Genomic DNA, 27,612 nt, shown 5'->3' with positions numbered 1-27,612 from the left:
AAATAGTAGCCAAATGGCACACGTGTGAAATATTTTATACTTTTTTCTGAGAAAGTATCCTTGAATTTGGGACTTGGGCTGTGATTTCTGCTTTTTGATTCCCCCACCTGTCTTGTAATCTCTCACTCCTTCCCACGTGGTTCCCAAGTGTTCGTGGTCTCAAAGGAGCGGGCAAACACCCAGTTGGTCACCATGTACTGCTGCTATAGATAGAGCCCAGACAAGACTTAAAGGACATTATCAGAGAGAACTTCCTGGAAGAAATGGGCTGTACATTCAGTTGTGAGGACAGAGTAAGAGTCAGCCAAGAGAAGGAGTCAAGAATGTGGCTCAGGTCGCAGGTGCAGCCCGGGCAGAGGCCTGGAGGCTTTTGGCGTGGGGACCCGGGGAGAGTGCCCTGTGCGGTCCAGGGTGGAGGGAGCCCCTGCTGGGGAGGACACTGGAGAGAGTCCGGGGTGTAGGGCTTTGGAAGAAGTTGAGTTTTACTAGAACTGACACAGTAGGCAGTGAAGGGTGTCAACAGAAGTGACCCTCTGGGAAGGTACTTCTGGTTTTGCTTCTGATATACTACAGACAAAAGGGTCGGGACGGGTGAGAGCAGGTATGTCTGTCCCTTTGAGATCCAACCCGTCATTCATTTATTCATAACACGTGCACTTCAGTGAGTCTAGGGGAGAGAGAGTGTAGCCACATAAATAAGCAAAATGTATTTGCTTCTTGAGAGCTTAGCGTTGTCAGTTAGCCTAGAATGTTCTAGGAAGAGAGGAACAAATTGTGGAGGTTGGAGGGAGGGAAGGCTTCCTTGGGAAACAGTCAAAATGAACCTGGAGGCAAGTGGGAAGTAGGAGCAGGTCAGGGGGCTCCTGAGGTCACTGGGGACCTATGTACTGAGATGAGGCTGGGCGAGCAGGGTCTGGGGTGGGGCTAGAACTCTACCAGGGAGCCTCTGAACTGTTTGAAGTGGGGTTGATGTAATCAAATTTGTGCTTTGGGAAGGCTGTCGTGGCTTTGTGTGTGTGTGTAGCGGGGAAGAGGTGGAGGGTGCCACCAACTGGGGGATCATTTGAAGGCCATTCACAGGCTGGGATATGGGCTTCGGGGCTACTTGGGGACGGCAGGGGCAGTGTGGATGCCGGCTTTTCTTATGGGGGACTTGTTAGCGGGGCTGCCCTAGAGGCACCTTGTGGCTGGAAGAAAACTGATGGAGGCTGCCAGGGGGACATTCCTCTTCTCTCTTTCCATGCCTAGTGTGATTATCTTAGCTCAGCCAACATTTGGAACAAAAGAGCTAATCTCCAGGGTTGCCCAGGCCTTTGTAGAGCTCCTTCGAGTGAGATCTGATAGGATTTAGGTTTGTGTTCAGATCTGGATGTTCACTTAGCTAGAAACGTCCTGTCATTTCGATTTCCATAGGGGTTTTTATTCCTGATAAAGATTGCTTTCTTGGTGAGAGGAAAATTATTACAGCTGTTGTCTTTTTCAAAAAAAATCATATGTTTTAAGAGCTTTAATATTCAAAAGAATAGGAATATATAAAATATTTAAGGAAGTCTTTGGTGTGGTTTCTTTGCTTTCTGAGCTAATGTGGACTTAGAGCCTTTGTATTACTTAATAGCACATCCTTGTCAGTATTTAAAGAGCTGTTAGTGAGCACCCCAGGCCCCACCTCTCAAAGAATCGTTAAAGTTTGCTCTGAAATAGTGAGGTCATAAACGTCTTGTTTTCAGAAATCAAAAGGTTTTAAATACGCACCATAGCTCCATTTATAAAATAATAATAAGTTCAAAATTAAGAAAATGGAGGATAATTGATTTTTTTTAAAGCCTAAACATAAACTTTCTTGTGCTAATTTTGCAACTGGAAATTTTGAAAAGAAAAATCCTACTGCAATATCATCTACGTGGTATATATATATGAGTTTCACGTTTGAAAAGTAACTGCGCAGTGGTTCTCAAAGTCAGGAGCATTCCAGCTCAAATACTGGCAGTGGTGGCTGCTGGTTTTCAATGGAAGAGCCTAAATTTGCCTTCTTAGCTTTTTTTTTTTTTTTGTACTGAGAAGGTTGAGTAGTGCTTTGCCAGCATGATTTTCGGGCAATTTGAGGGCAGCTGTCGTGTTCCAGCAGTGAGATATTTCCATGCATTTTATTTTCTGGACATCACCAGGGCACATGTGGGGTTTGTGCCTGCAGGCTGGAATGCTGCAGGACTCCCTAATCCATCACCATTATGTCCTGGTGCTGCTCCGGTCAGTGAATGATTTTCTGTGACTTGGAGGTAATGTGGTCTGATGGTGATGATCAGACGTGCAGTTAAATGCTATTAATTGAAATAAGAGTAACCTAGAAACATTGCTCTAACAATACAGGATGAGGGAGGAGGATTGGCTGAGCTGCTTGCAGTGGGATGTCTTCTCAGGTGACTCCCTCACCGTGATTCCTGCCAATATCCGCCCCAGCCCTGCACGGTAGTCCTGCCGAAGCAAGCAAGCACTTTGCTCAGAAACGCACTGAATTTCCTTGCGCCTCTGTTTGTTGGCTTTTTTTTGAAAACACATTTTGCCCTTTGCTTAAATGCCATCCATGCTAGTCACCCCTTACACTCATTCTTCTGGACCTCGTCCATACATAGCTGCTGAATGGATGAACAGAATGTAGTATCTCCATGTAGTGGAACATTATTCACACGTAAGAGTGAATAAAAAAGAAAAAAAAAAGAGGAAAATGAAAAATGCCACCTGTTTTGGGAAGTCCACCCTGACTGTTCAACCCACACTTTTCCCTTTGAAACACAATCACTTATGCTCCACTCTACTCTTTTTGATAGTACTTACCACCTTCTAATAATCTTTAACGTTTCCAAAAAAAATAAAAAATAAAGAGATGCTGATGCCACTTCAAAATATACAAGCCTTGCTAACAGCATGTTAATTGAAAGGAAGCAGACACAAACGGCCAGATATTGTTGATTTCAGTGATCTGAAAAGCCCAGAAAAGGCACATGCAGAGGCAGAGAGCAGGTGATGGTTGGAAGGGGCTGGGTGGAGGGGGATTACGGAGTGAATGCTAGTGATAGGGGGATTCTTTTGGGCTGATGAAGTGTTCTGGAAATAGAAGGTGTTGAGGGCTGCACAACTGTGATTGTGCAGAAGACTGCTGAGCGCTGTGTCTGGGAGTGCCTGTTGTTGGGGCATCTTTATTTTGTTCACATCCTGCAATGTGAAGGGCCATCTTCTGCTGTGGTCATTCTACTCCTGTGAGTGGTGAGGGTCAGGACTTTGTAGAGTCCTGTTTCTTTTCTCCCTCTGGCTGAGTGTAGGCAAAAAAATTTAAGCCTGAGAAAGTGCTCCATCTACAGAAATGTCTTTCAGTTTTGCCTGGTGTAAAAATCTTGAGAGCTTTTAACCGTTGAGGCTAGTCTGTGGGGGTAAATAGCCTATGAAGCCTGGGTGAGCCCGGGAAGAGCCGCGCTTCCCTCCCAGACACGGGTGGGGATTTCACCCCCTTTCAGGCAGTGAAGGGCCCAGACCCGTGGGCAGACTTGACAATCGTGAAAATTTACGTGTATCCGCTGCTTCATCTTGGATATTAATTTCAAGCTGAGTCAGTTTGTGACGGCAGCCTCATCCTACATCAGGAATTTATAGTATCTGCTCTTTGAGGTGAAGACCTGACAGACTTGATTATTTAACAGTCTGCTTTGAATTGATATCTCAGATTCCTTTGTCAAAAGCAAAACAGCAGAAATACAGACGTCCTTTAATTCCAATGTGGCCTGGAACGGGTTTAGTGTCTGTGCCTCAGTGGCCTTATCTGCGGGTGGGGAAGATGATAACAGTGCTTCCCTCAGAGGAGCTGGTGAGGGGAGAGTGAGAAGCACAAATGGAGGACTTACACGAGATGCTCATAAATGACCGAATTTAGTGCTCTCCGCCTGGTGAGGCCTTAGGGGTAGAGATGTCAGAACAGAGCAGTCCTAGCCGGAGCTCGATACGTGATGGTAGCTGTTATGATCAGTATCACCACTGTGGGTTATCAGGTAGTTTTAAGACTTGGTAATATGATTTCATGAATAATGTTAAAAGACTAGACATCTCAGATCCAGTTTACATAGTCCTCAAGATTTCTTCTGAGAATTGGATGGTTTCTTCCCTATCTTAAATCTGAGATGAGTCTCTAAAAATTTCCGTATTCCTCCATCCTTTTGCTTTAATTCTCTATTTCTTAAAAAACAAAGTTTTTAGATGGAGTTACTGGGGACTGAATTGAGGGCCTCATGCATGCTAAGCACATACTCTCCCAAATGAGGTATAATCTCTTCCCTGATTTTTTTTTAAATTTACATCTTAATTTTCAGAGGTTAGAGGCCTCTAATTATTTTTCTGGAGACTTGTCCATGGACCTGTAAATCTACAATTAATGGACAAAATTTGGTTTATTAAAAAAAATTCTATAGAATATTCTACAGTCCACCCAAAAGGAAATACTCATGGACTTAAAATGTTTCTCCTTTAAGGTGATTTCTCCTGTTTGGTCGAGCTTAATTTGTTAACAGCCATCCTCATCATCATAATGACCAAACTCGCTGTGAGTGGACGCCTAACTGAGGCTAAAATGCTTTGCTCATATTTTACTTCATAGCAAGTGTTTGATTGTAGGTATCAGTGTCTCCTTTTTTGTAGCTGAGGGATTGAGAGATGGGTCAGCTTGCCCCAAATGACACGCAGCTGGCGGTGGCTAGCTCGATGCTGGAATCCAGGCTGCACAGGATGAATTCTCAATTGCTCCTCTAATCAGCTTCCCGTTGAGTGTTTTCCCGAACTCCTGTGAGCCCATAAATGACCGATTTTAGCTATCTCAGCCTGATGAGGTCTTCAAAGGAGAGACACCAGTGAGAATGAGAGGCAGAGTGGCATAAATTAAAATTGTACATTTTCACAAATGTTTTATTCTCAGGTAATGACTGTAAAGGAAATAGTTTTTTAATTTAGTGCTTTGTGAGAACTAAAAACAAAACATTTAAAATAACTATTGTGCAAGAGAGAAGTGGTCTTTGAAAGTCCAACTGTTGCTAATGATGTTACTTGTTTTTTCTAGTGGTGCTTATTTACTGAAAAATTTCCAAACACTGAATTTGTTTTATGTAGTCTTAGTATGAAAGAAAACTTTGTCAGTGAGTATTGTAAGTAAAATCCTTACTCTTTTCTTTCCTGATGATGAATATCTTAGTTGTTTACATGGCTTAAGTATATTTCGTCATTTGTGAAATTTGAGTAATATGGTTTACCTTGTCTGACTGTGAGAGCTGGACGCCTTGTATACAAAGCACCGTAGAGGTGCTTAATAAAAATGTGCTTTCACAGTGACTGATAGTTTAGAAGTATCAACTCTGAATACTAAAAAGGGTAGCTTATTTCTGATGCATATTCAATATGTGTATATATGATATACATTAATATGGCTTAAAGTAACTAGGATTGTTTTTTTTTAAGTGCAGTATGAAGCTTTAATGAAATCTGTGTCATTCTAGTGAGACAGGGACTACTTAAATTGCCTTAAGCAGACGACCTTGAAGATTATTTACACAGAATGTAAGCTCAGAATTCATGTTGCCGTGTAACCATCCATCAGACATTTAATTTCTCGGGATCCTGACCAGAACCATTAAGTTTAGAAGAATCCACATTGATTATTATCAGGGAATAAGCTTCTCTCTTTTGTGACTAAAGAAAATTTTGATTTTTTTCTGCACTCTTTTCAGGTTTTAAAATTTCAAAATTTTGGTTTGACATGTCACTTTTTTAATAGAGAGAATAAAGCTCATGCTGTTTTAATATGTAAATAAATGTTTTTGTATTTCAATACCCTTCTATGATTTCCTGGCTCTTTGAGAAGTATTTTGCAAGATACTTAGATTACCTACTGTTGGAAAAATACAGACGTGACTTTTATGAATATAGGCGTAGTACAGTTCTGTTGGTTTTTACTACAGTGCAAGACATGAGACCTAGGAGAGCTTTGCTGCTGATTGCCAGGAGGACAGATCTCAGGTCTCAGTCTCCCCTCGTGTAAAATGAAGTGGCTGGACTGGATTCTTTCCTCTTCTAAGATGAGCTTCCATGAGCCTATGTCTTTTGTTTATATTTAGGAGTATTAGCAATATCAGATTAAATACTGAATACCCCTCCATCCCCCCGAAGCAAAGTGTAGTATATGCTACATAAGCTTCTAGTTATCTGATTCTCGTTTCTCATCTTACAGTCAATTTTTGTGTTGCATGTTTCCCGGCAACCTGGAAGGTCTTTTTAGCCATAGGTGGCGCTGTTGCAACTTTTTACAGTCTTAATTTTTCTGTTTGTAAAATAAGGCTTAAACAATGTGATTTTATTTTGATTCCTTTGCTTAATGCTTCAGAATAGCACAACGTCCATTATGTCTTTCTACCTGGAAAATTTTTTCTGCTTATATCATAGTTTTATTCTTTTATCTCGCTGTGAACATTTCAGACTTGCTGTGCAAACAATGGCAAAATCGGGCTTTTCTTCTAGTGTTAGAAACCAGTGAGCCGGGATATTATAAAACAGCTAGAAGCTGCCTCTGGAGCACCATAAAGCTGAAAGGTGTGTTGAGTTCCCTGAGTATTGACCCCGCCGCTGTGTGTTAATTGGTGGGAGTTGATTTGGTACATATATGATGGGGTGTAGTTTCTTGACTTGGGTTTGCCTGCACGTGCTGACACTGAACCATGTGATCCTGAGTCAGCTCGTTCTGAGTTTTCCCCTCGTCTGTGAGAAGGGGACACTCATATCTGCTTTGTAGAATTGTGAGAATTAGTAATTATGTAACATGTTTACCACAGTGGGTATGTCAAGAGAGCTCATAAACTTTAGCTGCTGTTTTGTGTGCAGCCATCATTTTATAGTCTTTGGTAATTACAAAGAAACAAGAAAATAAGAAAAGCTGATTTTATGATGAAAGATATTTGAGGACGTTCCATAATTCCTACACCCATAATTTAGCATCAGCAGAGTCAGAACTGTTACACAGTCGCCCTGGACCAACGTTAAGCCACAGAAATTTTTGTTACTTCATATATGTTGGGGCCTAAGGGGAACCAATACTTATACACATGTTGTCTCCAGCAGCCAACTGAGAGATGACACAAAAGAGTAGGCAGGCGATAAATGTCTTCTTTGTTACTGATGAAGCCACGTTCTCCATGAACTTCAGGGCTGTGGATAAATGAGTGTCATGATACTGTGTCCCAGAAGTAGAGACTCACCCTGTCCCAGGTATCTCTGGGCCACAGCAAGCCTTCCCTTGAGAGAATGAGCCCCATCATGCACAGGGCTGTTCTGCAATGGAGCTGAGCATCCAGGGTGCTTCCCTAGGGTAGTCAACACTGGAGGGAAAGGAAGGGTTTCACATGCCCTGCTTGTCTCCCCGGAATCACAACTCAATCTGTTAATGTGAGGAGGGCTAGCTGTGGGCCAGGGGTCAGGGCTGTGAAGGGAGTAGCACTCTGCATGGCCCAGAGGAGTGGGGAGGAGGTATCCCTTCCATCAGTTTAAACAGGTGGTGGGATGGAACAGAAGGGTTCATCCCATGAGTTTATAAAAGGAGAAATAAGAATTTCCTTTGGGTATTAGTCTAGCCAGGAAACACAGAAGATGATTAGGAAGGAGACTTGTAAACCACTGTAATATTAATTTGACATTTGTTGAGCACCCAAAATGTGCTACATTCTTTTCTGAGCGTTTTACAGAAATGAATCCTTCAATCTTCTCAACAAGCGAGTAAGGAAGGTTTGATTGTTATCCCAGTTTCACAGTGTGGAAATTGAGGCACACAGAGGGTAAGTTGACCAAGGTCACAGAACTAGTAAGTGGCAGAGCAAGTATTTTAACCCTGGCTGTATGGTATTGTGGCTCCCAGAATGGGCTTTGGGTGTTTAGATGTATCTGCATCCCTCGATTTCTGTACGTCTGTGCATCAATTAGCCCAGAAAGGACAGGGAAAGGAGAGTTACACAGGTGCTCACAGTCGTGTCTCGGCAACTGTCCACGAAGAGTGCACCGTGATTAGAATTAATTGTTTTCCAGGCAGCAGATCTGTTGGTATAACAGAAATTTAGTCCATTGAATTCATCTAGAAATCCTTCCTGCTCTGCTTCTGTCCACACTTGCCATGTGACTGCCTGCCCGTGTTTGGGCCGTGGAGGAGAACATATACTCATGGTTGAACTCTGATATTGCAGTCTGGTTCATAGTTTCACATCTTCTGTTACATTAATAAGTTAAATTTCTGGTTTTCTTGCATCAGTGTCTCATGAGTTTGGTTAATGTGAAACCAGTCCATGGGAGCCCAGGGGTTATGATGGTATAAATTTTTAGCACGTTGTGGCACTTCTAGCCATGCAGACATGACTGGGGGATGTACGCCTTTCTCACTGATTTCTCCCAACAGCAGGGTCCTCTCACGGATGTGAGGCTGGGAGCTCTCTGAGTAGCTCAGTCAGAGGCCAAGTCCACCAATCCGAAAATGATGAAGTACCTGGAAGTGGGTTTAATAAAAGTAAAGGGCTTCCAGGTAGTCCGATGGGCTGTTCAAGAAATTTGGTGAAAAGCTGTCCACTGTCTGTGGTTTAGCTGCTTCTTTGCTATTGAAAAGTCTGGAGTAGATGAAGGGATTTTAAAAAGCAGAAAGGAGTGATTTCAGGTGGTACATCCACACCGGTGAGAAGTGATGGATGACCGCCTGTGTGAGGCACAGACAGAGTCTTACAAACTTCATAAAACAGCTTCAAATGCTCTGCCATCTGAGTGCGCTTCATATGGGGTCCAGTTCATCACTGGTCACGCTGTGAGGGCAAGTAACTGACGATGGCAGAAAGGACACGGAGGCATCAAAAAGGTCTCACTCATGTTCCCTGTTTAAAGAATGTGGCACAGTGTATTATATTTGAGCTGGTTTTTCACTGAACAGTTTTTAGTGTTTTCTGGGACTCCCCAGTGCCCCAAGGTTCCATGCAGCTGGGTGTCCCCTCATTGCAGCTCCGTCAGCGCTTGCCCTGGGCTGATGTGGTGTCACGGGAAGCAGGACGGTCAGCGTCCCCGGCTCCTCTGAGCTCCGTCTCCTCATCTGCAGAGCCTGGTTTCCCATCCGTGTCTACTTAGTAGGGTTGCTGAGAATCACACGTGATGGTTATCAGGTGTGATTTCTGGTTGTCTCTGCGATTGGCAAATAGCCAATAATTGATAGAAACTCTTGTTTTTTTTATTGTAATTGTGTCTCCTAGATTGCAGTGGTTTTTAGTCTGCATTTTTTTATAACTTTACTCATTTTTAAATATGCCCTTATTTTATTTATTTTTTTTTGAGGTACTGGGGACTGAAGCCAGGACATTGTGCATGCTATGCAGGTGCTCTACAACTGAGTAATACCCACCCTCCTTTTCTGCACTTAAAAATAAATATTGCAATACACAAAATAGCTCTTAAACTCCATCATGGGACCTGGTCTCTGTATAGGCAAATGAACACGTATACTATTTCAATAAGAATAAATGCTGTTGAGACATAAGTTTCTGAATCTGTTAATGTGCTTAAAAACGATCATAGCTAGTGATAAACACGAGACTTAGATCCAGGACTTTTTAGGGTATGTTTTGCCATCATGGGAAATTACATTCTACCGAGAAGGCTAATTGGGTCTCTTTGATATTTGGATGGTTTAGCAGGTGATCAAGGCTTTCCAAAGCTGACAGTTTTGTATTTTAAACTAACTACAAAGTTATCTTCTAGAAGATGGAAATCCTAAGCTTGTGAATTTCCCAGTAATCCAGGGGGTATGTGTCTGTGTCTGTGTCTGTGTGAACGTTTGTGTGTGTGATTTCAGGAATGTAGAAATAAGTTCCATATAGACTTCTGATATCTTTCTCTTCCAGTTCAAGGTTTAAGCATATACTTACACAAATAAATTGATTTTCTTTTGTCATTTGGCATATTGGCGGGAATAAGAGGTTCTCATACTTGTTTCAGAAGGGTTGGGAAGCATGAGCTTAGAAAACGGGAGGAGAAAGAGGCAGGGAGACACTTCACACTTTGTGCAGTATATGAGAAACGGTAGCTTTTCTTTTCTCTTTTCTTCTAAAGCAAACTGGCTCTGAATTGTAACACACTATTACTCAGAATTGCTTTTCTAATCAGATACAAGTGCCTCAGATTTTTCAAGGCAACATGAATGATGAAATGTGTTTTAGCATTTATCTTTAAAAGTAGTTTTATTTCTCAAGTAAAAGACTATAGCCTGTTTCTTCCAGCGTCTCAAGAAATTCTCATTGATCTATGTACATGTTCTATGTGCTTATTTTCTTTTCTTTTTTTTTAAGTGCTTGTTTCATTGTGGTGTGAATCAATGTTTAAAATTTCTGGATTTTGATCTTTAGAAAATGCTGATATATCAGAACTGTTAAAAACCTGATTGTTCTTTGGTCCTTGTTTGGTGGGGCACCCTATTGATTACTCTTGTCTGTTAAAGAGAGAAATTCTTCCTCTAGCCTGCAGATCATTAAGTGTATGGTTTGCAGTATGCCTTTAAATTTCATTGAATGCATTGAACATGATTGTCCAGTGAATTTTGAGTTGACTCATAGTAATGACTTTGCTTTGATTCTGTGGCTTTTGCTCCTCTCCACAAGAGCTTGAATTCTCTGTTGCATTTTGTATACGTGTTCTTCACAGTGGAAGAAATTTTGCATTTTTTACAGAGGTGGTTTTTCCTAACACCTCTGAATGCCTTCTGTAATTGATACAACAAAAATCTGTTATTTCAATGCTTAATTATTTCATAAACTAGTTTTTGGCTTAATCAGAAACAATGACAGAGTGATAATAAAAAATAGGAAAACTTTCCTTCCTTTGAAGAATAGAAATCAGGTGGTCAGGCTCACCCATGCTTTGGGCCTGACACACTTAATCTCATGTCATTGTGTATCATGATTCGGAGATGGAGTTGCTTCAGGTTTATTGATTTTTGTTTTAACATTTGTGTTGAATTCTTTCTCCAGGCTTATGTATCCTGTTGGGTTTGTTGAAACTGTAGAAGGGAAACAAAAGCTTTTTTTGGTTTCCGGAGGCCTGAGTTGCTGATGATAAGGGTTGAGGGTGGGCTGAGGAACAGAGTGACACTCCCTCTGCTCCCAGCTGAAATTGATGAACAATGAAATCAATTAAGTGTATCGGTATTTGACCAATAGAAGTTAGCGAGCCCAAACTGGCTAGTTATGCCCAAAGAAAGTACTGAATTCACCTGCAGAATTAGGTGCTTTACCAAGAAGAAGCAGCTTAGAGCAATCAGAAAAATCAGTCCTATGATGAGATATAAAGTAAATATAATATCTTTTATTTCTGAAACTTTTCTACGTTAAGTTGTGCAGAGCTAAAATTAAGTTTCAAGCACCAGGAGTTAACAGTGTGGGTGGTTCTGTATGATCATTATTCAGGAATGTGCCTAGACTCTGCTAGAGTGGCTGAAGCTGGCAGGAAAAGACCCAGAGCCAGGATTTGTCACCTTAGGGTGTCCTCCATAATGGTTCCATGTGGGAGCCCATGATTGGGTTAACAAATTGTAACAGACCCCAGCCGCCTGTCAAATTTAAGAAGAAAACGTATGCTTAGTAACTGCTTTGCAAGCAAGTGCCTGTGCATCCTCACTCCTGTCTCCTTGCCTTAAAAAGCAGAGATAATGCTTTGCTTGCGTAGATGATGTTTTAGATAGCACTCTGCTCATCGCAAAGCAATGACCCAGGCCCACAGCTATAAAGGCTGGGCTTGTGTGCAGTTAGATACTCTATTATCCCCCAAGCAAGGACCTAGCTGGTCTGGTGGTCTGCTTTGTAATTCACATGTCTAAAGGATGTATCTTATTCCCCTCACCCCATGACTTACCTAAAGATACACTAAGCCTTTGTACTCATGGTGGATTCTACAATCTCTGTCTCATCCTTCTTTCCCCAAGTTCCTGCTTACTATCACACAACTGTTAATGACGTTTTCCTTTGATTATACACAATAAATATGGGATCATTTGAGAGGCTCGTGGAGTTGGGTCCCTACGCCCTCTCTCTTTCGTGACTTTTTCCACAGAGTCTTGAGTATTCATTCCCTGTACGTAAGACTTCTGCCAGCCAGAACCCACAGTTCCAGGTGAGAAGGATGCAGGCTTTATCTCTCCTACCCGAGGGAGAGAGAGTAGAAAATTGAGATCTGCTCTTCCGTGGTCCCTTCCTGCCCCAGGTCTGCTCCAGTTCACCTGCAGCCTTCTGGCCTCTGCTCACACTGCCTCTGTCCCAGGACTGACAGCAGCCTTTTCTTCCCTGGTAAACATTTCCTGTGCCTTTTAGAAGTTGGTCTCTTCTCTGCAATACAACCCTGGCAGATGTGATGGTGGTAAACGTGCTGGAGGGCAGTCACTTGGGGACTGCCAGGAGCCATGCTGATTCTCCTGAGTCTCTCATTCGGGGTTACAGAACTGTCGAGCAGCAGAGGAAGCCCTTTAACATGAGGCCAGCTCAGCATTGCATCACTTTCATTTTATTTTTGAATTTTCAGTGGAGAAATTATTTGTAGCAAACTGTTCCAGATTTTTGGCTGCCTGCTTTCCTCACCACCATTTCCTTGTTGGCTCTGGTGCTTGTTGTAAGAACCAGGTTTCTTCTCTGGTTATTTCTAGCAGCTGGGCTTGCCGAATCCTTGATCTGCCTTTGAAGCAGAATGCTTCTTCGTGATGTCAAGCTGATTTTCCTATTTCTGAATATTTCGTGTACACTCAGCAACTCTTTCAAGTGAAATGCTCTTGTCCAATTCTGTTAACCCATATTTGCCGATCTCCTGCTTTCATGCTGAGGGCAGTTTCTTCTTCCTGTAATAAAAGTTAGCAATTTGCATTTACTATTTGAAGGTTCTGGCCCTAGGTGCTTTTGTCCTTAACAGTTTTAATACAATTCACCCATTAAAATGTGCAGCGGTTTTTACTCAAAGCCCAGAATTGTGCATCGCAGTCAATCTTAGAATATTTTCATCCCCCAACAGGAAGCCCTGTATGCACAAGCAGTCATTCCCATCTTCCTCATCCTCCCCCAGCCCCAGGCAGCCATTGTTCTCTCTCTATGGATTTGCCTGTGCTGGACATTTCATGTAAAACAAGTTATTTCATGTAAATGGAACTGTCTATTGTGACTGACTTCTTTCACACTGAGTAACTTTTTCAATGTATTTCCAGGTTGTGGCCTGGGTCAGTACTCTATGCTTTGCTATTGCTGAATTATATTCTACTGTATATCTGGGCCCTACTGTTTACCCATTCATCAGGTGATAGTCGTTTGTGTTGTGTCTGCTTTTTGTTTGTGAAGAGTAATGGCGCCGTGAATACTCCTGTAGGAATTTTTATGTGGACATTTGTTTGCAGTTCTCTTACTTGTGTGACCAGAGAGCAGAAATGCTGGGTCATTCATAAACCAAATGTTCAACTCTCTGAGGACCTGCCAGGCTGTTTTCTAAAGTGGCCACCCTGTGTTACATCCTCAAAATCAAGGGCTGCGCGCTCCGCTTCCTCTGTGTCTTCATTAGTGCTTGTTACACATTTTTTTTATTATAACCTATTGTAGTAAGTGTGAAGCGGTTTCTCCTAGTGGTTTTGACTTGATTTCTTTTACAGCTAATGATATTGAACATCGTTTGATTGTGCTTATTGGCCATTTGTATATTTTCTTTGAAAAATACATTTTCAGATACTTTATACACATTTTAATTGAGTTCTCTTTTTCTTGTTGAGTTGTAGGAGTTTTTTCTTTTATTTGAAGATACAAATACTTAATCAGATAAATAATTTGAAAAAATTTTCTCCTCTCAGATGTTTTTTCACCTTCTGGATGGTGTCCTTTGAAGCAAATTTTTAACATTTGATGAACTCCAATTTATCACTGTTTTCTTTGTTCCTTGAGCTTTTGGGGTAATATTTAAAATCTGAGGTATTTTATTTAAACTTTTATATAAAAAATAACTTAATTCTTAAGACTGTTCTAGGAGATGGGTGCTGTGGCTGTCCCCAGTCTATGGATAGGAGACTGAGGTGCAGAAAATTTCACTGAAATATCAGTGTCACAGCTACCCAGTGCTGTGGGATTTCAGACCCTCATGTTTGTCCCCAGCATTTGTGATCTTCACCACCATGCTCCACTACTGCCTGGAATCATTAATGAAAAAGTTTTCCTTTTTTGATTTCTTGATTGTTTGTTTTCTCATTGGGGAACTCACCTCTTCATTTTCCTTGCAGAGATCTGTGTAGGTTTATTTTAGATCTCATGTACTTATTTATTACACAGGCTCCAGCGATGATTGTGCCTAGTTGATCTAATCAATTCATACTCAAGTCTTTCCTGCTCATGACACTAAAAAGAGAGTCATGATTTACATAATGCTCAAAGAAGAATGTACTTGAGTGATTTTATTTTTCTAACCAATCAAACAAATCAAATAAAAACCCGGTGTTGGAACAGATTATAAGCCCTGCAGAATAGGGTCACTGTCTTCCTTGTGTTTCATTTGATTTGTCACAGTGTCTGGATAGTGCCTTGCTGTCCAGCAGTTTTGTGAGTATACGGTGCTCGTGAATCATTGTAAGGAAAGAATTTTGACAACAGACTGTGTTGTTCATTTCACAAGGGAAAAGATCATATAGAAATACTGCTCAGATTTATTTTAAAATTAAGCTTGGTGTTTTGAGAAGGGTTCAAGAAACCATACAAAAATCTTTTTCACTAATTTTAAATCTATCTTAGACACATTATGCATACATGGCAGAGTAACTTATCAACTAGTTTTGACAAGAGGAGTGTATTATTGATTATCTATTTTAGTTGAAATATTCTACCTGGGATAAAGTAATCAGTGCCCATAAATGAACAAATATGTTTGTATTTCTATGCAACATGGGGGCAGACTTCATATGTTTTTATATAATATACATGACTGTGTGTTTTAATCTGTCTGTCAGTGTTTTTATAGTTTTTCATCAATGTTGTAACTTTAGAATTCTTCTATGGAAATCACCCCCAATTCTAGTGCAGTTTGTACTGTGTATCCTGTCTTATGCATGGGATTCCACTGTCCCCTCACTGAGGAATTTCCTCTCCTATTGAGTTAGTAGCAGAGTTAAAGGAACTGTGATTTCTAGGCCTTTGCTCTCCATGTGTTTGCAGTTGGCTGTCAATCAAGATTTTGTCTTTCGTGAGTTTTCAGTGTTCAATTAGAATTTTGGAAATAACAATTAATATGTTGCAACACTCTCCCTAGAAACTTGATGTGTTTGTGCTTTTCCGTTTCCAATTTACAAAAAATGTAAATGCACTCTTGTTTTTAAATAGTCCTTTTTCACTAGATATTTGTTTACTTCTTTATAGTCAAAATATTTTTTTCCCAATGAATGAATAGGTTTGCATGTTTTAAAAGATACCTTACTTTTTAAATTTCTTATTCTAACAGGTATATTCGTTGTACAGAATTTAGAAAATAAGGATAAACACAATTATAACTTAAAAATGGCCTCTAATCTCACCTGGAGATACAGTTGTAAGGTTTGAAATTGAGAATTACAAGTCCTCTCAAACTGTTCTTCTATTTCAAGTACGGTTTGGTTACTGAGATCCTCGAATTCCCATATGAATTGTAGCAGCAGATAGTCAGTTTCTGCAGAGGAACCCACTGGGATTGTGATCGAGTCCACGTTGAATATATGGATCGCTCTGGGGAGCACTGCCATCCCAAGAATGCTGTCATTTGATTCAGGAATGTGCGTGGTGTGTCTGTCCAGGTATTTAGGTATTCTTTAATTTTTTTCAGCATTGCATAGAGTTTACATTGGATTATTTTACTATATATTTTGCCTTTATACTGAGGACAAGTGTGCAAGGTACCGGGATCAGAAGTGTATTGGAGCTCCGCAGCTTGCTGCCACCATGGACGCTGTGCTCTTGCTTCGCCCACTGTACAATGTTGCACAAAATAGGACCTAAGTAACTCTCTCTTGAAAGAATGATTATATGATTGCTGGATGATGCTTGAGAGTCCTTGTGATGATGTCTTTTTCCCAGAATTTCCCCTCTTCTTTACTATGCCCTTTCCCTTCCTTTCCTCCAGCCTGTGTTTCAGCCTGCCTGTGGCATTGATTTTCCTTGTCTGTGGACTCTTCCTTTCACTAGTTCGTGATAATGTTACATGTGAGATGTGGAAACTTGCTAGATGTCAAGAAAGAGGAAATCCATTGCATTCTAGTTTTTTTAGAGTGTGCTATTGTATTATCGATTGAAATGAAATCAGGCTGACCCATTGAGCCATCCCCTGAGCTCTTTTTGCCTTCCTACAGGTGATACTGCTCTCGTTGCTGCATGTGCCCTTCCCCCAGACTTGGTTTTGGGGTTGAGTAAGTCACCGTCACTGGAGCCCTCTCTTTAAATGATGAAGAGAACATTTGCTCTTTCTCCCTGTTTGGGGACTTGGATGAGATGAGGCAACAGATAAAGAATGGAGCCCCACCTCATTCTGACCCCCGCTCTTTCCGTTCCTTTCTCCAGGGGAAGAGTACAATTCAAAAATATAAAGATTGTGAACTAATGAGATAGACAAGACAACCGATCATTTATTAAATACCCTTTCATGCCAGAAACAAATGTATTATACACACAAAAAGCACATAAAATACGGTAGTACTGTGGTTACAAACGTGGGTCCGAGTTCGAGTCCTGGTCTGGAGTGACAAGTCCTGTGAGATGGAGAATTGGTAGGTCGGCTTAGCCTCTCTTGGACTTGTTTTCTGTCCTGCAGAGATGGGGCTCGCTAGGCGTCCCTCCCCCGTAGAGGTGCTGAGGGGTGTAAAAGACACGTGTAGGCAGACCGAGCACAGCTGCTCTTTCCTCGTAAGTGCAGGATAGCATCGCTTTTGCGGTGATGGCTTTATGACTGCACCGTGTAGACTCTCAGTGCTCCAAAGGGATGCCTTGCAGATTGGAGATGGGATTCTCACTTCTGTATATACCCAAGGATTGTGTTATTGGGCCTTGCTAATTTGACTCTATTCTTTAGAAAGTACATAATGTAGATATATTTTTCAAACATGCATGATTTTTTCTTTTATTATTTATAGTTCTACCCTCTCATCTCTTGGTGTGACTTTTCATGGAATCCAGGAAACAGTCCTAAGCAACCTGCCTCTTCACACTTCTCCGTGGCGGTTTCCTTCCCTGACTAGAAGAGGGTTTTGCATAGGTAATTTTGATTGCTCCCCTTCTCTTGGAGACTCTCTGTTTTTCTGCCCATCTCTCACCTGTCCATCTGTCCATTTCTCTACCCACTCATTCTTCTGACTTGTTTCAATAAGCATTTCAGGCAGCTTACAGAAGAACAGGTACCAAATAAACAGGTGAGAAAATGGGGCCAAGTTCATACAGTGAGGCTAGGAGTTGAGCCTGTGTGAGAGTTGCCAGCGTGAGACACACGCCTCTGCCTTGTGACTTATAAGATAGACAACATCAATGTGCCTGAAGCTCCCAGCAGACACAGGGAAACAGGGTTTGTGGGAGATGCTCATTGGCTGTGAAATAAATAAGTGGCTTAGTAGAAGCCCAGCCTTTCCAAGTACTAAGGCTTAGGAGAATATTTTAGTGTCTTCCAAAATCAGATTATTGCATCTTTTCTTTTTCAGAGTTTTATGTATAGTTGGTTTACATTCTATACCTGGAAATTTCTCCAAAACTTCTGCCCACGTGAGTCCCATGACTCGGGAATGGGGTGGTTCTGCTCATTGACGGGTGTTGGCCAGAAACGGAAAATGACAGCCTCAAAGGAGCCTGGGATTTACCAGTTATGTTTTGTCAGTGCTGTAGATTTCAGAAAATGCTTTCACCTTTTCTTTCCATCTGAGGCAGCAGCGCGCTCTCTTACCAGCATCAGGAGCTCAGGGCCACGGGATGGTGGGGGCTGACTGCACTGCCGTCAAGACAGCTGAGCTAGTCACTGCAGGTGTGGTTCTTTTACATACTGCAGTTCATGCTCTTTACTAGAATGTTTCAACAGGGAGTTAATTAACTGAGTTAATTAACATTTTATAAATATGATGCTTTGTTGAAAAGACAGTCATAGGCAGAATATAAGTTGTGATCACTTTAAAAATGGTTTCATTACTGAAATTTCAGTAGGAAAGATCCAGTTTATCTTATTTCCGCCTCTCTTTAAAAGTAACAAAGAAACAAGACAGAAAAAGCAGAGGATGATTTCTGTTCTTCCTCTCGGCTTGCAGGTGCCCTCACCTCCAGTGGCATCCATCCAGACACCAGCACTGACACTGGCCGTGCTCAGAACTGCCTCAGCCCTGAAGACACATCTGACAAATGGAAGGGGGCCGCGCCCTGTTACAGCAGGTGCTCTCACTTTGTGGGTCCTTATGTAACTGCGCGGTGTTATTCAGGATCGCCCTTTCTACACTTTGTGACGCTGCTGCGGTGTCTCCTAGTTATTTGTTTCTGTAAGTACTCGTGTAATTTTCCAATGTGTGGTACTAGACATCTAAAAATGCATTTTTCAGATGAAAAATAGTGTGTATTTAATATAAATGTATTAAAAAAAGGGTCAAATGGATCTATCCTGGTGCCAGTACTCAGAGATAATAATTAACACATTAACATCTATTTTCTGTTCTTTTCATCAGTGTGTATTACCTCTGTCATAAAAACCAGCGAGCAATGTGTGCCTGTATACTGTGTGGAGACCTCCATTTTCCATTCGGCTTATTACACATTTTTCTACAATATTCTATCTCCCCTGGCATGATTTTTAATGACTAGTATAGCATTCTGTCTTGTGGAGTCCTCGTCCATTTTACTTTGGACTTAAATAAACTTTTAAATTCCAAGTATACTTAACTGAAATTCTGAAAAGAGATCTGTTGTGGTACCGAAAGTCCCCTACATCCCTTCCCCTTTTTTCCTGAGAGTAAAAACTGCTGACAATGTGGAGTATATATTTCATGACCTTTATGCCTATGTCATATAAATAAACTCATACATACACGTATATGAGAAATCTATGTCTATGTGTGTGTATATATGCTTTATTGAAAAATAAGGCCATACTATATGTTTTCTGCAGCTCGGTTTATTCACTCAGGTATATATCACAGACGTCCTCTCTCTCCAGACTCACCCGGTCCTTTCAGATAGAGTAGAGGGTTTTCCTGATATGCAGGTTTGGTCTCTTGTGTAAGGACACCTTTCGTGGGGGCGTACTGTGGACAAGGCCTTGGACCACGCCGAAACACCGGAACTTTAGTGCCCACAGCTCACCGTGATTTACCGCATCATTGTCTTGATGGTGGACACTTAAGTTTTCTCCATTTTCCACTGTCAGAAAGGGTGTTTGACTGGCATACTTCTTATACAAACATTCCTGTGATCTTGTATGAGTATTATTTTCGTTAAGGTTTCTGGAAATTTAGTCCTTGGATGTGACAACTACATAAATCACAGGCTCCTTTCAAGTGAATCAAGAAATTCCTTCTCCTGTGGGGCATGAAAAGATGTAGAATAACTTATGTAACCAATTCTCTATCGCTGGATATGATTTCACTTCAGCTTTTCTTCTCACCATTGTAAACAGTGCTGTGTAAATGCTCTGATAAGTACATCTTTTTGAACTGAATTTTTCTAAATGAAACGATTCCAAAATGTGGAGTTCAGCCTGTGTGTACACACGTTTTTCAGAGTTTACATATCCATTGACATGTCATCCTCCAAAAGATCGCTCACAGTTTGTTCTCTCAAAGATGGACACTAGCTAGAATATCTTTTAAAAATATGTGCCAATATGATGAGCAAAAGTACTTTTTCATTGTTTTAATTTGCACTTGATGACCAGTGAGGTATTGAGCATTTTTCACTCATTAGCCATCTGACTTTTAAAAAGTGAATGATCTCTTTTGTCCTTTGCACACATTTAAGTGAGGCAGCTTCTTGTTGCTTTGTGACAGCTCTATGTATATTATGAACATTAACCCCTTGCCTTCATCAACATGTATCAGAGAGCTTTTCCTTGTCATATTTTGCCTTTCATTTTGTTCAGTAGGTTCATTTTTGTTGTGGCCCAAAATAATCTTAAGATTGTAAATGTCTTCTTTTTGGGTTTTATTCCTGATATTATTCTTAGAAATACTTTCTTATAATGGTATAAATTTCTTCTGTAGGTTTTTTTAATCTCTAAGATGGAGATGATGATGGTACTTGTTATAGTGAAGAGAAGTTGAATTAATATGAGCAAAGAATTATATTCGCTGTTATTAGTACTTTCTAATATTCACATCACATTCTGTAATTTTTCTTGCGGTCATTATGACTGGAATAGAATTTGTTTTTTCCAGGGGATTCTCTGATTGTCCCAAGACAATTATTGAATTCCTACTTTGCTTTTTAACTTGAAATCCCACCTGTAAAGAATACTTATGTACACTAGAGTCTCTTTTTGAGCTCATGGTTTATTTTTATCAATCTTACTTTCTTACACTAGCACTATATCTTACATATTGTAAACATTTATTTAATATCTGACAGTGCGATTTTTTGATTCTCTTTTCGATCCCAAATTTTCTTGGTTAGTATTATGACTTTATTATTCCTGAAGAATTCTAATATAATTTTTCAAGTTAAAAAAAAAAAGAAGTGCTCTCGTGGGATTTTTTAGTACTTTTGAATTATCTTTAGGAGAACGTACATTTTTACAAAACTGCTTTCCTGCATACAAAATGTTGATGTCTCTACTTTCACACCTCTTACTTTACCCCACAGTACAGTCCTGTACTTCCTCCATGTACAACATGGGCATTGTTTTTGAGTTTATTCCAGATTATTGTTGATGTTTTTGTTAATTATTTAAGTCAGAATTTTTTGCTATTGTATATTTTAACTGTTAAAACTGACACCTAGGAAGGCAGATTCGGTTTGTAAATACTCACTTTGTAACTTCTCATTTAAAATTGTAAGTATTAAGTACTTGTTACAGAATCCTTTCTTTTCTGTTTTTAAAAATTTGTTTCCAAGATTCTCAAAATGGTCATAGCAAAGTAGTATAGGTGGGGACAGAGATGGAGAGAGGTAGTGTGGCTCATGTACAAACTGTGAGCACTTTCATGGCTGTGTTTACGCTGGAAAAGCCGCTGAAGAGTCCAGGATAAAACAGGGGTGGCTTTGTATGCAGTTGAAAGCCAGCTTTCTTGCCTGGTGAAGCCTGGTGGGCGTGACAGGTAGATGATCAAGGTCGAATGGAGGTTATTGGCTGCACAGAGCGCTGTGTCTGAGAACTGGAGAATATCGCCATGGGAAATGCTTGGTGCCAGGAACAAAGCAGAGGAGCTGGGGACCCTGTGTGTTAAGGAATTTCCAGCCCTCGGAGTGGGAAGATCAGACTCTGCATTCAGATCTGAGTTTGAATTCATCTTCTTTAGTTTACTTGTCCTCTGACTTTGGTCAAGCTATATACCCTATTTCACTTCCTGTTTTCTTATCTCTCAAAATAGGAGAATTACAGCCTGCTGCCAGATTGTTTGATCAGGTTAAATAATTAGTGTCTATAAGATGCCACGTACAGTCACAAGCTCAGTGAGAAATGGGCTGTCACCTGTTCTTCTGCAACTCAGTGCTTGACAAGACATGTGGGAAAGCCAGTCCCTAATTTGTGTGTGATGCAAGTAGGAACAAAATTAATGTCTTGCCTTTCCCTAGCAGTATACTTACAGCTTTGCTTCATTTACTTCTTTCCTCCTTTCCTTTCCCCTTTCCCATCCTCCACCAAAAGATCCTGAGACTCTCTCAGAATAGTAGATTCAAATTACTTTAAAGGTTGGCTCATCCTCATGAAATGATAGTAACATAAAAAAAATCTGTGCACATCCCACAATACATTGTATTTGATTTACACACACACGTGTGCACACATACACACACACAATCAGGCTACCTTCCACTTGCAGAGGGATAAGGACCACTTTTTCTGAGTTTTCACTCACTGAGCTTGAGAACAATGTCTCTTACACAGACTTTCACCAGGCTTCGTGCATGGTGTTTTTAATTGAATTTCGGCTTTGTGGCCATAGATATAGTCTCCTAATAGAAGAGAGAAAGTGGAGACATAGACATTCCGCTGAGATATTGGTGTCATCATATTTTAGTTGGAAAGGACTTAAGACAGCATAGAGTCGTAATATTATATGGGTGAGAATCCATGATGTTGTAACTTGGACAAGAACATGGACCTTCTGCCGTCTTGTCCACAAAGGTGAAGAGGCAACTGGGCAGGGGATGGTAGGGATCCTTCTTGCTTGAGTTCCATGTTCTTGCTAGTTTTCATTGCTCAGTTGCCTTTAGTTTATGTCCATGAGGCCTCTCATGGGAAGGTCACTCTGTCCTGATAGATTGAGTTTCTTATCAGCAAAAAGCTCTGGACCCACTCATATTTCCCAGAGTTTTCTGCTGACCTGCTGACACTTTATATAATTGAGACCTAAGAAACTACTGAATATAAAATCCTTATTGTTATTGTTTGCCCTCGAGTTCCATAGGAAGGGGTGCTGTCTCAGGCTGTCTAAAGCCAGATCTGAACAAAGATAGGGTGACAGGCTGTGCTGCTGGTCCTCCACAGTTGAAGGGGATTTCCAACTTAGCTTTATATTCAAGGCAGATGAGTTCAAATCTTGCCTTTACCAGTTATTATCTTTGTGAATTTGGGGAGAAACTGTACTTTTTTGTGTCCAAATTTGTTTATCTGTAAGTAAGTTCAGTATTTATTTTAAGGTTTCTGTTTTAGAATTGAATGAGCTAATACTCTCATTTATACCTAAACTAGTGATCTCATGGTTCTATGCTGGTGCCTTGGTAGTTGATTACTAAGGGACTCCGCAGTGAGATTGGGGGTGGGGGACCCTGGATAATAGAGCTTATATTCCAGGATATGCTTGTAAAAGACTGGATGTGCAGTGGATTTTTAGTAAATATCTACTCCTTTCCTAATCTGCATTGATTGTGTATATATCTTTATACTAATATATGAACAATTTTTATTGCAATTTAAATATCTTTGTAGTATTTACAATATCTAGTTATAAAAATACGTGAAATAAAAAGATTTGAATTTATTTTCTTTTCAATAAGCAAAACAAAATAAAATAGAAAAGAAAAAAGTTTTGAAGGAGTAGAAATAATTTTATTTCTGTGGAATCAATTCCTTGTAATAGGTTTTTTGTTCATGTTGTTAAAAAGCATATAAAATTGATAGGTGGTGAAATACTGGAAATGAGGAAACAGTGGAGACATACTACCTCTAAGGCAGTCAATTTGTTACCAAGTCCAAACTCGTTCTGCTTGCTGCATGACAGGCCGATTAATCGGGAGATGAGATGTTGGAGTAAGGAAAAGAGACTTTATTTGTAAAGCTGGCAGACCCAGAAAATGGCATATTGTTATCCAGTAGAACTCTCTTCCCCAGGGCAGAATTCAGTCTCCTTTTATACTAAAAAGCGGCAGGGATGTGGCTGGTTGTTGCAAACTTCTTGCTGTATGAATTGTTTGTCCTTGAAATCCTTTGTTCCTGCAGCTGTCCATGTGGGTCAAATTATGGTGCCCCTGTAAAACCTCCAAAAAAAAAGAAAGGTTATTCACTATTTTACAACTTGCCATCTATACATAAGTGTAGAAGAGCAAATATCCTTAAAGATCAGAGCCCGGAGAATAGGCCCTCCTGGATATTTCAGGCTAAAGGCAACTTTCTTTTACAAAAGGTGCAGAGATAGCAAGTCTGAGCCTAGAAAACAAGGTACAGGATTAAAGCCAAATGAACACATCTAACATGGAGTGAAATTTGTTCTTTCTATTACAATTTCTTTTTCTCCCTCATAAATAATTTTAGTAAGAAACATGAGCAATTTTTTTATTTTTGCTTCTTAATAAAGGACTACAACTACAATTTAGTGAGCAGGGATGCTGTGCGTGCCTTGGTGTCACAGCAAACTCTTGTTGGTGGTGGTCGACCCTGCAACATGCCTGATGCCCCGTGAGTGTTGGTGAGGGTCCCCCTAACCAGGGGCTCTATTCAGGAACCACCATATGCGCGTTGACCTCTGGCACCTCTTTTTCAGCTGCAGGAAATTTTTTCAGATTCTATGATAGAAAAATCACTCCAGCTAGGGATAATCAGGGAGTAAAGGAAGAGGAAAAGGGCTTGAAGTAGAGTAGAAGAGAAAGACAGAAGCTCAGGGAGCCTGGGGGCTTGGCAGCGCTGCCTCGGGAGAGAGAGGAGCAGAGGTGTGGATGGGACCGGCTACAGAACCAGCTCCTGCAGCTTTCCCTGCACCCAAGCCACACAGCTTTTAATAGGGCCCAGGACTCTCTCCTGGCTGGATGTCACCCTGGGCAGAACCTTGAGAATCGAAGGTAAGGGGTGGGCAGCACTCACCTAGGGGGTCACTGAGGACTTTGGTCAAGTCCACATTGACTTTTCCAGTCATGTGCCTTCACCTGTTCTTTATCTCAGGATCTGAGAAGCAGGAGCAAGGAACTCAGGGAGAGATGCAGGAAGATATCTGACTGTGTTAAGAGACGACAGTCACAGTGACACTGGGAGCGAAGACACTTGCAGCAAAGTAAAATAACTTCACAACCATTGCATCAGAGCTGCATGTGTGAGAGAGCCTAAGCCTGTCTCAGAGTGCAGGGGACAAGCGGAATGGAATGGTAAAATTAACACTGACAATTGAAATTTTGTTAAATAGCCTGCTACTTTTAATTTTATCACTTCACTGTATGCAGGTGTATTTCTATGAGCATTTATAGGTTCACACAACCCCACCAGCCCCTCTTGCCCCCATGGGGGATGGGATTTCTCAAGCACAGTGCCCCTCCTGCTTGCTTGGGCCACGCTGCGGGTCCTCACCTGGGGCCGGACTGCTACAGTACACTGAGTCCCCGAGGCACGGCCTGGGATACATGACAGGAACAACTGTGCTCTTGGCTGAGGGCCTCCATTTCCCCCTGCAGTGTAAGAATGCCGGTGACTCAGTTAGAAGCATGCATCCAAGCCGTCCTTCCGTGTCATCACCATCTAGAAGCGGTGCCTGAATCTTCTGAATTTCTGCAGAATGTGGTTTACAATCACCTTGAACAAGTGAGTGTGTGTCCTCTTTCAAGTGGAGGAGTTACTGCCATTTTCCTGGAACTTACTCACCACTAGTCCATCTGATTTTTCTGTGCTAGGATTCAGTATGGCCTGCTAATAACTCTGCAGTCAGGTCTAGAAACCCTGATGAAGAGGATTATTTATTTTCTTTCTTTATATGATAGTATTTTACTTTCAAATTTCTGAGTTTTCAGTTCTTGGAGGAATGTTTTGGGGGTTGGAGAAACAATTTTGCTCTTACCATCTTTGTGACCTGTTGCTATATGCGTCTCACCTGTCTTCTGTCACTTGTGAGGTGGTTCTATTTTTGACCCTGTCCGGGTTGTTCATATTTTAAAACATAAAATCTGTAAAAGTACAGTCCCTTTTACTCTGAAGACATTCCACAAATACTCCTTTAATCTGGGTATGGTTTTAAGAAGACACAATAATTGGAATATATACTTGCAGGTTGCCAGTGCAAAATCCCCAAATTAATAGTCGAGCTCAACATCTAAAATCTTTCTAATCTACCATGGATTTGTATGGATAAGTGAAGTAGTTTGCTAAGAACTCAATCCTCCCAAGCTGATGCTCTGCCAGATGGTGGAGCCGAGGGACGAGGGTGTGTCCTGCCCTTACTGAGCTGACAGTTTCATGGCAAGGACCTTCACCAGGTGAAGAAATTGAAGTTTCTTCTAAGAACAGTGGGTCTGAAATGAGTCCAAAAGCGTGGGAGAGACACAATCACATTTGTCTCAAGTAGGGGAGAGTGGCTGTGGGGCCACCTGGGAGACTCATGAGTCCAGGTGGGCAGTGTTGTTGGCTTCCAATTGAGCGGTGGGACGGTCAGTGGGTAAAAGCGAACAGATTGAAGGCATGTTTAGATGGTAAAGAGGAAAGGATCAATGCTGTCTGTGAAGGTAGGATGGAGTAAGGCCCAGGTTTCTGGGTGGATTAATGAGTTAAATAATGGTCCTGCTGTGTTCTGAGGAGGGAAAGCAGCAGAGGGAGTTCTGGGGGAAAACTGATGAGTTCAGCTGTGGGTAAAGTGAAAGGCTGTTAGATGTGTGGTCTGGGAGCTCTGGTGAGAGCCAGTAGTGAGTAGGGGGCGGAGAGAGAGACTTTCAAATCATTTTGTCTTGTGAAAATACATACAAGAATGAGTAATGACACAACCCCTGTATATTCTGGATTTAAAACCCAGTAACATTTTGCTATATTGACTGCAGGGGTTCTTAATTTTTTAATAGAAATAAAATAAATAGAAACAAAATAGTGGAGTTAATGAATATCTTAGAGTTGATGTGTGTCCTTGTATGTATTTTCATACCTCATCTGTTTATAAACATAATCTACAAAAAGTTAACTTGCTTAGCATTAGAGTTAAACAGAGGGACGTGACACACTCTGTTGGTGGTTCAAGGTGATTTCTTGGGCAAATTATGTAGCCTCTCTGTGCCTTAGTTGCATCTTCTGTGACTGCCCCCATGCCCCTCATCACAGCTGATTTCCTAGACTTGAAGTTGGGAGGGAGGCTGCTGAAGGGAGTAAGAGGTGGCAACTGCTAGGGTCACTGAAGAGAGAGACAAAAACAGATTAAAGCCGAGAAACTGAGTGCTAATACCCTCAAAGGAGAAAGAATCCCTTAGTTTTTTGAGCCACTTAGCCTAAGAGAACGAAAATCATGTGGATCCAAAGCTCTTGAGCATATGAGTATTGTGGGTGGGAGGGTTTCATCAGAAAAGGGTTGAGAAAAGGCCTTTTGGTTTCCTTTTACGTTTCCAGTAAGGATGAGGCGCAGAAGAAAAACCACCCGTTTCACAGTAGAAGGTGCTGTTTTGTGCGAAACTGTCCGAAGGTTGGAAACCATTCATCAGTGGTGCTGGCAAAAGAAGAGACTTCTGGATTGGGTGGGGCACTTGCTGTGACTTCCAGGTGACCTGCTGGCTGGGGGCTGTGAGGCGGGCAGTAGGTTTGCAGTGTGACCTGGGTATAATCCCTGGCATTGAGGCTGCTGATCTGACTAGCAGAGCTGGGCAGACACCGTCCTAACGGGGCTGCTCGGGATGAGGCCTGGGACACCTGCCATGCTGAGGGCGAGAGGAGAGCTCCCCTGAGGTTGTGTCCCTGTGAAGATTAGAAACGTCCTCCTGCAGGGGAGGAAGAGCCTCTGAGCAGCGGGCCGGATGCACAGGCAAGACCAGCCTGAGCACGGAGATTTCAGGAAGCCGGAATTCATACAGGCCCGAACAGCCTTGTTCCTGAGAAACTGGAGGGAAAAGATGCTGCAAATGCAGGCTAAGTTCAGACACTATTGTGTGTCATGAGTGATAGGAAAAGACTGTTCAGGCAGCCACGAGAGAACCC

The 27,612-nt window shown here is 41.3% G+C and overlaps 1 protein-coding gene across 1 annotated transcript in view; it reads left to right on the top strand.

Moving 5' to 3' along the window:
- Window positions 1–27,612, top strand: part of LOC140695132 (trafficking protein particle complex subunit 9-like) — a 68,156-nt gene that overhangs the window by 22,338 nt on the left and 18,206 nt on the right. The window contains exons 6-9 of the mRNA XM_072958029.1: window positions 17,756–17,816; window positions 17,979–18,072; window positions 18,350–18,470; window positions 25,125–25,251. Of these exons, the coding sequence (XP_072814130.1) occupies window positions 17,756–17,816; window positions 17,979–18,072; window positions 18,350–18,470; window positions 25,125–25,251 (403 nt within the window). The remainder of the gene's footprint in view (window positions 1–17,755; window positions 17,817–17,978; window positions 18,073–18,349; window positions 18,471–25,124; window positions 25,252–27,612) is intronic.

This window comes from Vicugna pacos, unplaced genomic scaffold (assembly GCF_048564905.1).
Source record: "Vicugna pacos unplaced genomic scaffold, VicPac4 scaffold_150, whole genome shotgun sequence".
Taxonomy (NCBI): domain Eukaryota; kingdom Metazoa; phylum Chordata; class Mammalia; order Artiodactyla; family Camelidae; genus Vicugna; species Vicugna pacos.
Note: the sequence above shows the minus strand (reverse complement) of the source record. Positions and strands in the feature narration are given on the sequence as shown.